The sequence below is a fragment of the Melanostigma gelatinosum genome, assembly GCF_949748355.1.
Source record: "Melanostigma gelatinosum genome assembly, chromosome: 13".
In the NCBI taxonomy this organism is placed as follows: domain Eukaryota; kingdom Metazoa; phylum Chordata; class Actinopteri; order Perciformes; family Zoarcidae; genus Melanostigma; species Melanostigma gelatinosum.
In genome coordinates, this window is record NC_136646.1 from 14,074,984 (window position 1) to 14,087,125 (window position 12,142).

Consider the following 12,142-nt stretch of genomic DNA (forward strand, 5'->3'; position numbering starts at 1 on the left):
TTATGACTAAGTGGGTGAAAGCAGATACAAGAAAAGTTACAGTCTGGTAAACATACATCACTTTACTGTAATTCAGCCTTTGAAACCAGGAAAAGTCAATACTTATACTATATTACGATACCCAAAAAATAATCTCTCGTCCAGATATCTAGTTTCATATCACGGTATCGATACAATATCGAAGTACTGCCCAGCCGTACGTTGAGATGTATCCACAGTCTACATACAATATAAAATTAAAAAAAGTGTAAAAATGGAAAAGAATGTGCCTGCTTGAGCTGCCTGGATGCGAACCAAAAGACACTTCACACAAGTTTAAGCCCAAACTGATTTGTTCACTGTTTTTGAAGGCCTCCTGCTTATCATTTATGACATTTAAGACTTCTGTGGGACATGCAAACAACCTATATCCATGGACATTCTACAGATTCAACTCATTAGTCAATGCAAGATGATGTAAAATCATCCAAAAACAACCTCAGAGTCTTCTTCAGACCCGGTTAAAGGGCACGACGTTAAAGACTCCTTGAAAAGTCGACTGAAACAGGCTATAAGCTGTAAAGTCACCACATGCCAAGAGGTCATCGCCTCTCGTGTTCATCTGCAGTGTGTGCAGACTAACATGTGTTCAGCCCCGGCAGTTCAAACAGCTTTGTCTTGAGGCTGACTCGTGCGCAGAGATCCCAACAGGAGATCTGCTGACAGATCACAGTGGGAAGCACTAAGATGAAGTGTCAATGCTGCCGTAAGATCCTCTGTCAAATCCTCTGTTTGGATCTGAGGGAGCAGGCGGCCTACGAGGGGGATTGGTGGAGGAGTGCAGTGCATATGAAGTTATTCCCACCACCGCTCATGCATGCGGCTCCACTGTAATCCCCTGCCTCTAGAGACTGTGTACGCAACGACGCTGGCAGAAATCACCATAAACACACACACGCATGCATAAGCACGTGGGCACAAAAATGACAAGTCCTTGCATTCTGCTTTCTCACAGCACTCTACTTTATTCATTGTTCTGCCACCGAGTGAAACAGAGGGAGCGAGTCAATGTTTTCAACAAAAAAAAAAAAAAAAGACTGAGTTTTGTAGTCCAAAGATCTTTCAACCGAAGCTGAGCAGGTTTGAAAAGAGAGTGAAACTTCTGTGGCCTCGCTACACTGTACCTTGCTTGTGGCTGGGTAGACGCACAGTAACGGTACCTGAAGAAACTCTTTCTCTGCTGACTTTCACCCACACTTTCATGTCCTTTGAACATGCTCGATAAGACCGAGCATGTGGGACTCAGATGAAGTCCCGAGGCACACCGACTCTCCTTGTGAAGTTGTGTTATTTGGGTATGAAACAAGACTAGCAGTGATGAGTGAGGACTTCCCCAGTGGCAGTATCTAAAGCTGAACTCGGGTGTGAGGAGAGAGGCTGGCAGGAGAGTGAGATGGGTGGGGGGAGGGGGGGGGGGGGGAGTGTTAACCCAAGCCAAGAGGAAGAGGTGAGAGGGAGTGTTAAAAGAAGCTCCACTAGACTAGGGGGAAAGGGAGAGGGAGGTGTGACTTCTTTGGTCTTTGGTGTGTACCCGTGACAGTGAGGTGCCTGTGTGTGTGTGTGTGTGTGTGTTTGCTGAGCTCAGCTAATGTCATGCTGCCATTTTCCAGTGGGGCATCAGAAAGCGGCACTGGCAGAGAATCAACTGCAGGTCAGATGGCTGGTTGCTTACTCTTTCAGTGAGTTGGCCAAGGTGGCGGCAGCACACCCACTCTGCCAGAACACCAAACAGAGCTGGACAGTGGTGGAGGGGGGTCAGCACAGCCGAGACATCCAAATGGGGAAAGTGTGAGCGGTGGAAAAAGACGGAGTAGAAAGATGAACAAGTGCAGACAGGAAGGAGGTTGCGTTTTGCATCACAGCACACTTGATAATTATTATGGAATTTACACTTACAAGGTAGACATGTACCTTGTAGGACATGATGCACTGTGATACTCCTCCCGCATTCAAAGGGTGAAGTTTCTCACCCTTCCAAAAAATAAATGACTGAAGGTGATGGAGAAGGTGAAAATAAAATGGAGGTCTGAGCTGGAGAGCGTGAGCGCCGCCGCGGTGTTGAAGTGAGCGGGGGCATCCATATTCAGGCAGAGGGCTCAGGGGCACGGTCGGCACACAGAGCGAGAAGGTCGCCAGAAGACGAGCCGGCGTGTTGGAAGATAACACACGACACAGCAGCCAGAGTTCTCTCCCCCGTGTCTGTCGCTCTTCCGGCTTTCTCTTTCACACGTTGAACTTTCGCAAAAACAATTGCTACACTAACCACTGCTCAGGACCACGGACAGACCATACGCTCACAACCATTTCCCAATCGCTCTAAACATGTTGACGTGAAAGGGCAATTAGCACAATCCGTTAACTGAGCAGTCTGTACATGCGTGTACTCATCTCACCAGAAACAGAGTTTTAAAAATCTGATTTAAAACTTAATTCCCTCTCCACATGGATTAACGTTGCATAAAGCAGACGGATGCACATATAAACATGACATCAAGTCTTTTCCCAGAAGAAAATCGAATCTCTATTGAAGACCGAGCTCTATAAACGAGTGTCAGCACAAACATGTCTGTTGACATCCTTTCTAGCGATGCCGATACCATCTGATTATCAAGTTTATCAAGATTATCAAGATTATCAAGCTATTGGTCAAGTCTGACCAATAGCTTCTCCTCCATTAGCCGTGCGCCACTCACCCACACAGAATGCCTGATCACCTCCATCAGTTACTGAGGGCAACAGACTCTGACAAGCTCACACACAGGGCTTCAATTAACTGAAAAAATGAAATACACACACACTGAATCTCCAGCTACAAAACATAGAAGCAGCCCACAGCAACTCGACACTACACACATAAGCTCACTTAGCCTTTGGCTACAAAACAATAACACCATTGTCTGTAGGGGAGACTTAACAAGGAGACTATTTGAATACAAAACAGCTTGCGGCAGAGGATGAGAACTTTCCATCTCGCCTCTCTCCGAGTTGTCAGAACAGGAGTCTGCAGGATGATTTTCTCTGGCGAAAGGAGGAGACAAGTTACAACCCACCCAGCAGCCTCGGAGGAGAGAACCAGCACATTAAGCCAGGGAGAGAAATGATGTGGCCAAGTCGAGACTACAGGAGTACAGTGTGGGGAGGGGGGGACCGCTGTTGCCTGAATCTATCTCCATTAGCAAGTCGGGACCATCAGAGGATTCAGACACAGACACACACTCTCTAGTGGGCGGGGCTCCAGGGCTGACTGATGCAGATGTGGTGTTTCATCAGATAATGTCGAGCTTTCCAGTCAAAATGTGCCAGCGTAGTGCAGCCTTCAAATCCTGGACTGTTTTCATCCCTCCTCCTTTAAGCACTGCAGGAATGCTTTAATTCTCAATATGCACACGCCAGTCGAGGCAAAATCAAAATGTATGCCCGCTCAGAGACCGGGGAGAAATGAAACAATGAGTGCGTGGCCAATGCTTTTGCATTAGTGACAGAGATTGGCTTGTGAGTGAGAGCGTGCCTCGTCCAAAAGCTTCAAAAGACAGAAATTCAATCCGACACGTCAAACACAATCTTCAGCTCCTCAGTTGAATTTTCCGTTCCGTCAGTCGGATTTTGTCATTTGCCTTCGATAGCAATGTTACTCTGCTTTATTTCAATACAGTGTACTCACTATACTTTCCTTTCATCACTGATGAGCCACTAATTCCTCTAACTGACTACTCCAGCACGCATAACACTAGCCTAGTCCTAATATTTTACTAGAAATTGTCTCTACAGGGACCAAGTGTATAAAAAGGCCAAACCGTCACATAAACAGTTCACAGCCACCCAGTTTTCTTAATTAAGGTACTTTGTTTGTATTTGGTCTTTTTTTGCTCGAGGCCTGGATTAAATTGGATTCTAAATGATCCAGAACCGATAGAGCAATCTTTACTGCCATATTCGGAGACGGCGGGCTCACTTAACTGTCACAAATATGGTGGCAGTTGGGTAATTTTCTCCTGTGACGCGGCGAGCGAAGATGAGGGCCCAGGTCTCCCCAGGGGGATTGTGGGAAGATTGGAGGAGGGCATATGGCAAGAATGGGATGCACCACAGAGCACACCATTTATAGGCGAAAGCCCCTCGAGACACAAAAGAGAGGAGCGGAGGAAAATGAGATCCTCTTCACTTCACTCGGTATTCTTCGCATTCCGGCTTTTCTGGGGGTCATTTAAGAGAGCAGTGCTCGCGAAATGGCCAAGCAGTGAAGTCACAAGCCGCAAAGATCTGTTTATTACTCACACCACTCCACATGACCACGTAGCCACCAGCATACAGGATAACAGCCAGGAGAGAAAGCTTTAAGGACAATAACCGCAGTAGCTTTCTTTAGCCTGTGGTATTCCAACATTAAAGAGCAGATGTGGAATTTAAAAAAAGGATAAAAGAAAAAGAAAGTGATATTGTGAATGGGAAAGAGGAGAGAGCGGTCTCAGAGAGCAAATGAGGGACTGAAAGAGGGGGTGTCAAGTTCACATGGGGGAATGTGTCTCAGCAGGTAAAAAGATTTCCCTTTCTACACAACCTGCACCGCAGGGGGTTGTCCACAGTTTCGCTGCACACGCCTCCGATTTAAACACACTTCCGCCTCCCACCTCTCCTCTCCCCTCCCTAACCTCCCACCCAATCCATCTTCCCCTCCGCCACGCTTCCTGTGCCTGCATGCTGCAGGGCACCGGTAGGGAGGGAGGCAGCCCGAAAGCCTGATAACCAGGAAGCGGTCACATCTGGCCCTCGCTAATTCAATTCCACACAAGTTTGCGTTTCCTCCACATAACATAACCTAATTAAAGAAAAAAGAAAAAAAAGCAGCAGGAATTGGAGGCACATTCATTTCCAATTCATCAACGAGGAGCGAGGCGGACGGAGACTTCTAAAAAGGTTGGGTCTTTTTTTAATTAAAATCAAAATTGCTCCACACCACTTTGAATTATATATTTACTCAAAATGAAACCAACTGGCAGTGATTACACAAGCCCATATGGGTATCAATACCTGACATTATTAGACACACTCGGAGTATTAGACACACTCCTCACCTCCTGCGTTTGCAAGTTTCCGTGCCCCGAAGACACAGGTGTGGCAGGACTTTTTAATTTTGAACCTCTCAAACTTTAAGATGTCCTCAGTTTTCTGCCGAACATGCTTATATGCAGCTTGGGCCTAAATTGTATTTTCAGTTAGTAAGTTAAAATGATACAAGTGGTGGACAACAAGTCAGTATCAGTTGTTTTTGGTCACACTTACCCATGGCTTTGGTCTCTTCTCCCTTGGCGCGGAGGATAGAAAACTTAAACTTGGCACGCAAGTAAAGTGAAAGATAGTCTTTACTCTCCTCATCCAGACCTTTAGGGTTCACACGCAAACACCTGGAGGCAGGAAAAGACAGAAACATACAGATCAGAAAGACAAAGCTAAGAGGTGGAGTGATGCTGGAGTTATTTGTATGTTTGTACGCAATAACAGCATCAGTTTCTATCCGTAATGGCACTCTGGCTTGATTCTGTAAAGGCCGTTGAAATTGTGCCATCCTTGGCTTCACAATCACACCTATTGATTTCATCCACAACCCTTCACTTGGGCCAAAGTGATGGTTTGATGGTATTGATTGTGCAATGCACACTGCTGTTTATAGCATGAAGCCATGTCAGATAATCATTACATCTGTTTAAGTGAATTGGAAAGACGGCACAAAAACAAGATGTTCTTTTAAAACAAAGCTGGAATCAAAACTCTATTCGCTCCACAATGAAAAGCTTCCAGTTCCACAGAGTTTTACACTGAGCTGAAACACGGTGGACCGATGAGCCCGAGCCTTTCTAACACAAACACGGCAACATCAACATGAATGCCAATGGTTCAATATCAAACAACAATAAACTGGCAAAAAAGCAGAATATTTCACAAGCCTCCACAGGAAAGAAGGTCACACCTCTCCTTCAATGCTGGTGCTGCATCAATATAAATCTGTACTGTGCAGTAGAAGTATCAATATGGTATTGAACCTAAAACCGTAACACATCGGGAAAATTATTGACCCCCCCCCCCCCTCTTCTGACGACTGCAACTTTCCAGGTAACCTTCCTGAAAATGAAAGGATGTTCCTAAATCTACTGGAGAGCCAACGTTCCAAACAGAAACATGTATGCGATATTTAAAAGATGTGCCATGTTCAGTTCATCGACGCTACGGGTGAGTCAGTCTCTTTGTGTTTATGTAGAGCAGTTTCACACAGGAATCCATGTGCGTGGTAACATATGGGTTGTTTGTTGCACAGGCTGCTGTGTCGCTTTCGAACAGTAACCTGGAACACATTAACATGGCCATGTGAACGACTAACATGTGAAGCATCTGTGATTCTGATTCACCATCCGAAGGCTTGTCCGTGTCACACTTTATGTAACAATGTGATTGAGCTCTCAGCAATGACGAGACAAATGTATATCTCGACATATATTCTGTGTATGTATGATTCATTTAGTAGGCAAGTGCCATATTACTACTGCTCCCCGACACCGATAAAAAAAAACCGATTGCATGACCAAAGAAAAATGGCATTGACTGAACATTTTTCATATGGCAATATACGGACAAATGTCCATTCCATTGTTTTTTTCTGCATTGTGGATTACATATCCTACATTATTGGCAAGCTCTTGAATTCATCAGTGTTAAGGCCTTTACACACACCAGGGCAAGACAATTATACGACACAAAAATGCAAAATACTCACCTGCAAATATATTTAGCAGCAAAGCTATTCATACTGGCAGAGACTGAGATTTGGGATCGTTGCAACACTTTGTCAATAAAAGGTTTGAACATTTGACGAACTATCGGGATCCCATTGACTCAGAGCAGTCTGTCTGAGTTTCTTTGTATAGTCTAAGCCAGTGATTTTCAACAGGTGTGCCGCGGCACCCTAGTGTGCCGCGTCAGATCGTCAGGTGTGCCGTGGGAAATTTTCTAATATCACCTAATTAACCATTGTCGGGTGTCTGTGCTGTAATAAAGTGTCGCAGATAATGTAATACTCTTCTATGGCAGTGGGTGGCAGCAGAGGGATTTAAATACCTGTAAAGACAATAGAGTTAGTGCTGCGCGACACGTGACAGTGACAGTTTGGGATCAAAGCAAGACGAGCAAGTGACAGTGATGAAAAAAAAAAAAAAAAAAGGTGACAGTGATGGGGAAGTTTTTGAGAAGGGAAAATGCAAATGCCGAACAGGGCCCTGGACAAAATTCTGACCCAGATGAAGGCCCAAGTATGAGTGGTCGACAAAAGAAAAAAGACAAGACGGTGAGCTCGAGGCAATACAGCGAAAGCTATCTTTCATTTGGGTTTACGTTCACCGGGGATGCAACGGCACCGAGTCCGCTGTGCTTGGTGTGCGGTGAGAAGCTATCCAATAGCGCCATGGTGCCAAGCAAGCTTAAACGCCATCTCCAAACGAAACACCCTTCCGTTCAAAACAAGTCGATGGACTATTTTGTACGCTTACGTACAAACAATGAGAAACAGGCAACTGTTTTGAGAAAAACCACAAAGGTAAACGAGAGAGCCCTCAAAGCTAGCTACCTTGTTGCTGAACTCGTAGCTAAAACAAAGACGTCCCACACCGTGGCAGAAAGATTAATACTGCCAGCTTGTAAAGCCATTGTGAATGAGATGCTCGGCCCTGACGCGGCCAAAGAGATAGCTAAAGTGCCTCTCTCAGATAACACAATTGCCAGACGTATTGATGACATGTCTGCGGACATAGAAACTGTTGTTTTGGAAAAGATGCGCATCAGTAAGAAATTTGCCTTGCAACTTGATGAGTCGATGGATATTAGTGGACATTGTCAGCTCTTGGCCAACGTGCGTTTTGTGGATGGAGAAGCGTTTGGAGAAAACTTCCTATTTTGCAAGGCACTGCCAGAAAAATCAACAGGAGATGAAATATTTCGGGTCACGTCGGAATATCTTGACAAAAGCGGGCTTACGTGGGAAAACTGCATCAGTGGGAAAACTCCATCAGTGCAGACACCTGTGTCTGCACTGATGGAGCCGCAGCCATGGTCGGGCGCATCAAAGGCTTCGTAAGTAGGGTCAAAGAAAGAAACCCAGCTGTTACTGTTACGCACTGTTTTTTGCACCGTGAGGCCCTCGTTGCAAAGACCTTACCAGCAGATCTAGGTCCTGTGTTGGATGATGTTGTGCGCTTAGTGAACTTTGTGAAGACGCGACCTTTGAAATCTCGCTTATTTGCGTCTCTGTGTGAGGAAATGGGAGCGGAACATAAAGTGTTATTGCTCCACACGGAGGTCCGGTGGCTGTCGCGCGGCAAAGTGCTGGCCCGTGTGTATGAGCTCCGAGAGGAACATAAAGTGTTTCTGACAGACGAGAGGCCCGATTTCTCAAAGCTGCTTGCAAGTGATCAGTGGTGTGCAAAGCTGGCATACCTGGCTGATATATTTCATCATCTGAATGAACTGAACACACGGATGCAAGGCCGAAATGAGAACCTGCTTACAAGCACTGACAAAATGAACGGATTCCGTTTAAAGGTGCAGCTCTGGCAACAACATGTGCAGCGTGGCAACCTTGAGATGTTCCCACTCACCGAGAAACTGCAGGATGGCAACACTGCTGCAATGTGCGAGGTGATTGGCAAACATTTGAAAACTCTGGAGGAGAAGTTGTCATTTTATTTCTCTTCAGCCTTCACAGAATGCCTTGACTGGGTTAGGGACCCATACAGCTCAGCATCCGTTGCTGGAAAGGACATGACTTTAAAGGAGCAAGAGGAACTCATTGAACTGAAACAAGATCGTGGTTTAAAGCTAAACTTTGCTGATCTTCCTTTGGACAGTTTTTGGTTAGCTGTTGCCAAGGAGTTCCCCATTCTGGCCAACAAAGCTATTTTGACATTGCTCCCGTTTTCAACCACATATCTGTGTGAGCTGAGCTTCTCAAGCTTGACAGCGATAAAAACTAAAAACAGAGAGAGACTGAGAGCTGTTGAGGAAGAGCTTCGTATGTGTCTTTCTACCATTCCTGCCAGGATATCCATGTTGTGTTCATCGAAACAGGCCCAGGTTTCACACTAAGTGAGTACAAATACATTTAGAAACTATATTATTAACTATATGTATTATATGTACTGTGTTAGTGTCTTTTTGTGTCATTTTGGTTGGTGGTGTGCCCCAGGATTTTGTAAATGTAAAAAGTGTGCCGCGGCTCAAAAAAGGTTGAAAATCACTGGTCTAAGCTATGTTAGCTATTTTATTGAGTTTCCTTTTAGCAGAATGCTCTGAGTGAATCGGAGTTCCCTCTAGTAAACTGTTTATATGTCTCGGGCTTTTATTGTGAAAGGTAAAAAAAAAAAAAAAAGATTCTGGGGTGCGCTTCCTTTGTCAAACTCCTTTGTCAATTAAAGTAATTAAGTTTGCCATCTTTGTTCTGACTACAGAGTCTCTGTGTTGTACGTTTGGAATATGTCCGTTCTGCACAACAGCATTTGTTGATGCTTTTATTCGCCGTTGTTATGGGAAAATATGTCATGGTCTTATGCTTTAGGATTGAAGAATGTAAGTCTTTAAAAGTGCAGGCACAAAACCTATTTGAGTAGATGATTCTATCAGTTTTGCATCCAGGTGTCTTGTTATTTGTTATCTGTTATCTTGTTATCTGTTCTCCTGTGCATTGTTTCTGTCTTCAAAGACAGCGACACACAGGTCTAGATTACGGTACTTCCTGATCAGCATCAGCTGAAGAGCATGACCCTCTGTATGTATATGTGATATGTGATGGTAAAACAGGCTTATTCAGACTCTGTATTTCTTGTGACTGAACTCTTTGATTAGGTCACAGTGACCCAATCAAAGGAAGCAGTATAAATGTCCATGTATCTGACTATGTTGTCAGAGCACCTCTAACAGATGACGGCGATGTGTCTGTGAGACTGTGCTCTCTTTGCTTGCAAGACATGTATCTGACTATGTTGTCAGAGCACCTCTAACAGATGACGGCGATGTGTCTGTGAGACTGTGCTCTCTTTGCTTGCAAGACATGCATCTGACTGTGTTATTCAGAGCACCTCCTGCAGATGACGTGATGTGTCTGTGGGACAGTGTTCTCTTTGCTTGCAAGCAAATAAATTGACTATTACAACCTTGATCGTTCATCCAGACTCTGTTTCATTTGACATTGATTTGATAACACTTTGACACTCTTCTCCCGACTTTTCATAGAAATATTCCACAACACCGTGCAAAACCTCAGAAAAATATTTTTGGAAGTGCTTGTGACAAAAACAACTGTTATATGTTAATATGTTGATGTGCAAATTAATAGCACCAAAAAACACGTAAAATACAAAAATACATGTTTTTCCTCTTAAATGTACTGCTATTCATCAATTTAGATGTGTGTAGTTTTGGTGCGAGTGGCATCGTTTCGGAGATATTGGCAATAGAGATGGACTATATGGCACTCAAAGCGCCAAAGAAATATATTTGAAAAACTCAAAAGCAATGTCTCTTTCCAGAAATCATGACTTAGTCTTTCAAGATAATCCACAGACCTTGTTTTTGAGCAGTTAAAACAAGATTTATTTTTGGGGGGGGGGGGGGGGGGGACTGTCCCTTTAAGTCTATTCATTGTTGTTACCTTACAATTTGGGCTCTCTCATGCTGTAATGCCTAAAGGTGTGGCGCCGACCCGCAGTACACTCTGGATCTCATTTCTCCAACTAGCGTCAGTAAGACCATCGGACAAAATAAGCAATAATGCTCCCGACAGTGAGGTATGGTATACAAATGGCTGGAAAAGCTGTTCACTCAGATGAGATGAAAAAGCAGCAGGATTGTCTTGGTTAGGCACTTACGGGAAGAGGTGGACTAATGGTACAATGTCCAAAAACAACTTAGGTTGACGTGGTATTTGAAAAAAAAAGCCTGGGCTTCCTCTGAAAAGGCCCATCTCCATTTATTTCGTCATTTAAACACGTGCCTTACCAATCCCAGACCCATTGTTGTCTGTTGTTTTACCCGAGGCTACAGTCAGTATACTTTCAGGTTCTGAACACTGAACTGGCTATACATTTACTTCATATTTCACACGTGTACATTCATCCTGGTATCATAGTTTTATCTTTTACTCTGAGCCCACAGCAAAGTGAGACAGTGAAGGTGCAGCCAGACTAAATTCAAGCCTGAGAAAGTGCGTGAAAAATTATTATTCCAAACACACGTGTCAGTAAACATCAGTGGAGACACAGACTAGATGAAGGCACACTCGATGCCACTGAAGCAGGCGAGTGGGTGCTTTAATCTCTTGAAAACAATGCTGTACCTCTCAAAGATGTAATAATTGGACAGCGCTTGGGAGACTCGTCGGAGAAAACGTTCTCCAACAACCCTCTTAGAGCAGTGTCAATATCTGATGGCTGTGACGACCGGCCTTCACCAACCATTTGAGTTTGTCGTTGGCTCCGGAGGACAAAGTGGAGCTTTTGACGACTTCCCCCCATCTCCTCGCGACAGAAGCTGAAGTTGTTGATGGTCCACATGTAGGAGAACCTCACCACTTTGATCTGAGCAGGAAAAACAAAAAAGGCACAGAAAGAGCTGAATCCGGATCCATTTCTTTATATATTTTATCTGTTCTACGTGGGTAAGTGGTGCTTGGTCAGCCTGGACTTCAAAACCGCACATCAAAACTGCCTTTCATCTTAATAAACACCGACAACAAACGGAGTGAAAGAAGAAAGGATATTGTCAGAGCAACAACAGAAAAATAACAAAAAAAGAGATTTGCAAGAGAAGATGAAATAACAGACATCATCAATGACATACATTATTTGCCTTGGCTCTGAACAGAAAAGTGATGTCTGAACTAGCAACGCCTGTACTGCAACGACTGAAACAAACACAATGCTACAGTATAGGTATACAACCCTTAAACAAAGACTGAAATGACACCCGTTTTTGTGGGAAACAAAGTAGGCTTATAATATCAAGTCAGGAAAACACAGGTAAGATGTGACCTTGCGTAGATGTCTGTGTTTGAGCATGTCAAAGCATT

General features: G+C 44.3%; 1 protein-coding gene across 1 annotated transcript in view; it reads right to left on the reverse strand.

Annotated features, from left to right (window-relative positions):
• spop (speckle type BTB/POZ protein) overlaps window positions 1-12,142 on the reverse strand; it is a gene marked incomplete at both ends in the record, with an annotated part of 133,286 nt that overhangs the window by 57,369 nt on the left and 63,775 nt on the right. The window contains 3 exon segments of the mRNA XM_079282512.1: window positions 5,320-5,441; window positions 11,529-11,584; window positions 11,586-11,651. Of these exon segments, the coding sequence (XP_079138638.1) occupies window positions 5,320-5,441; window positions 11,529-11,584; window positions 11,586-11,651 (244 nt within the window).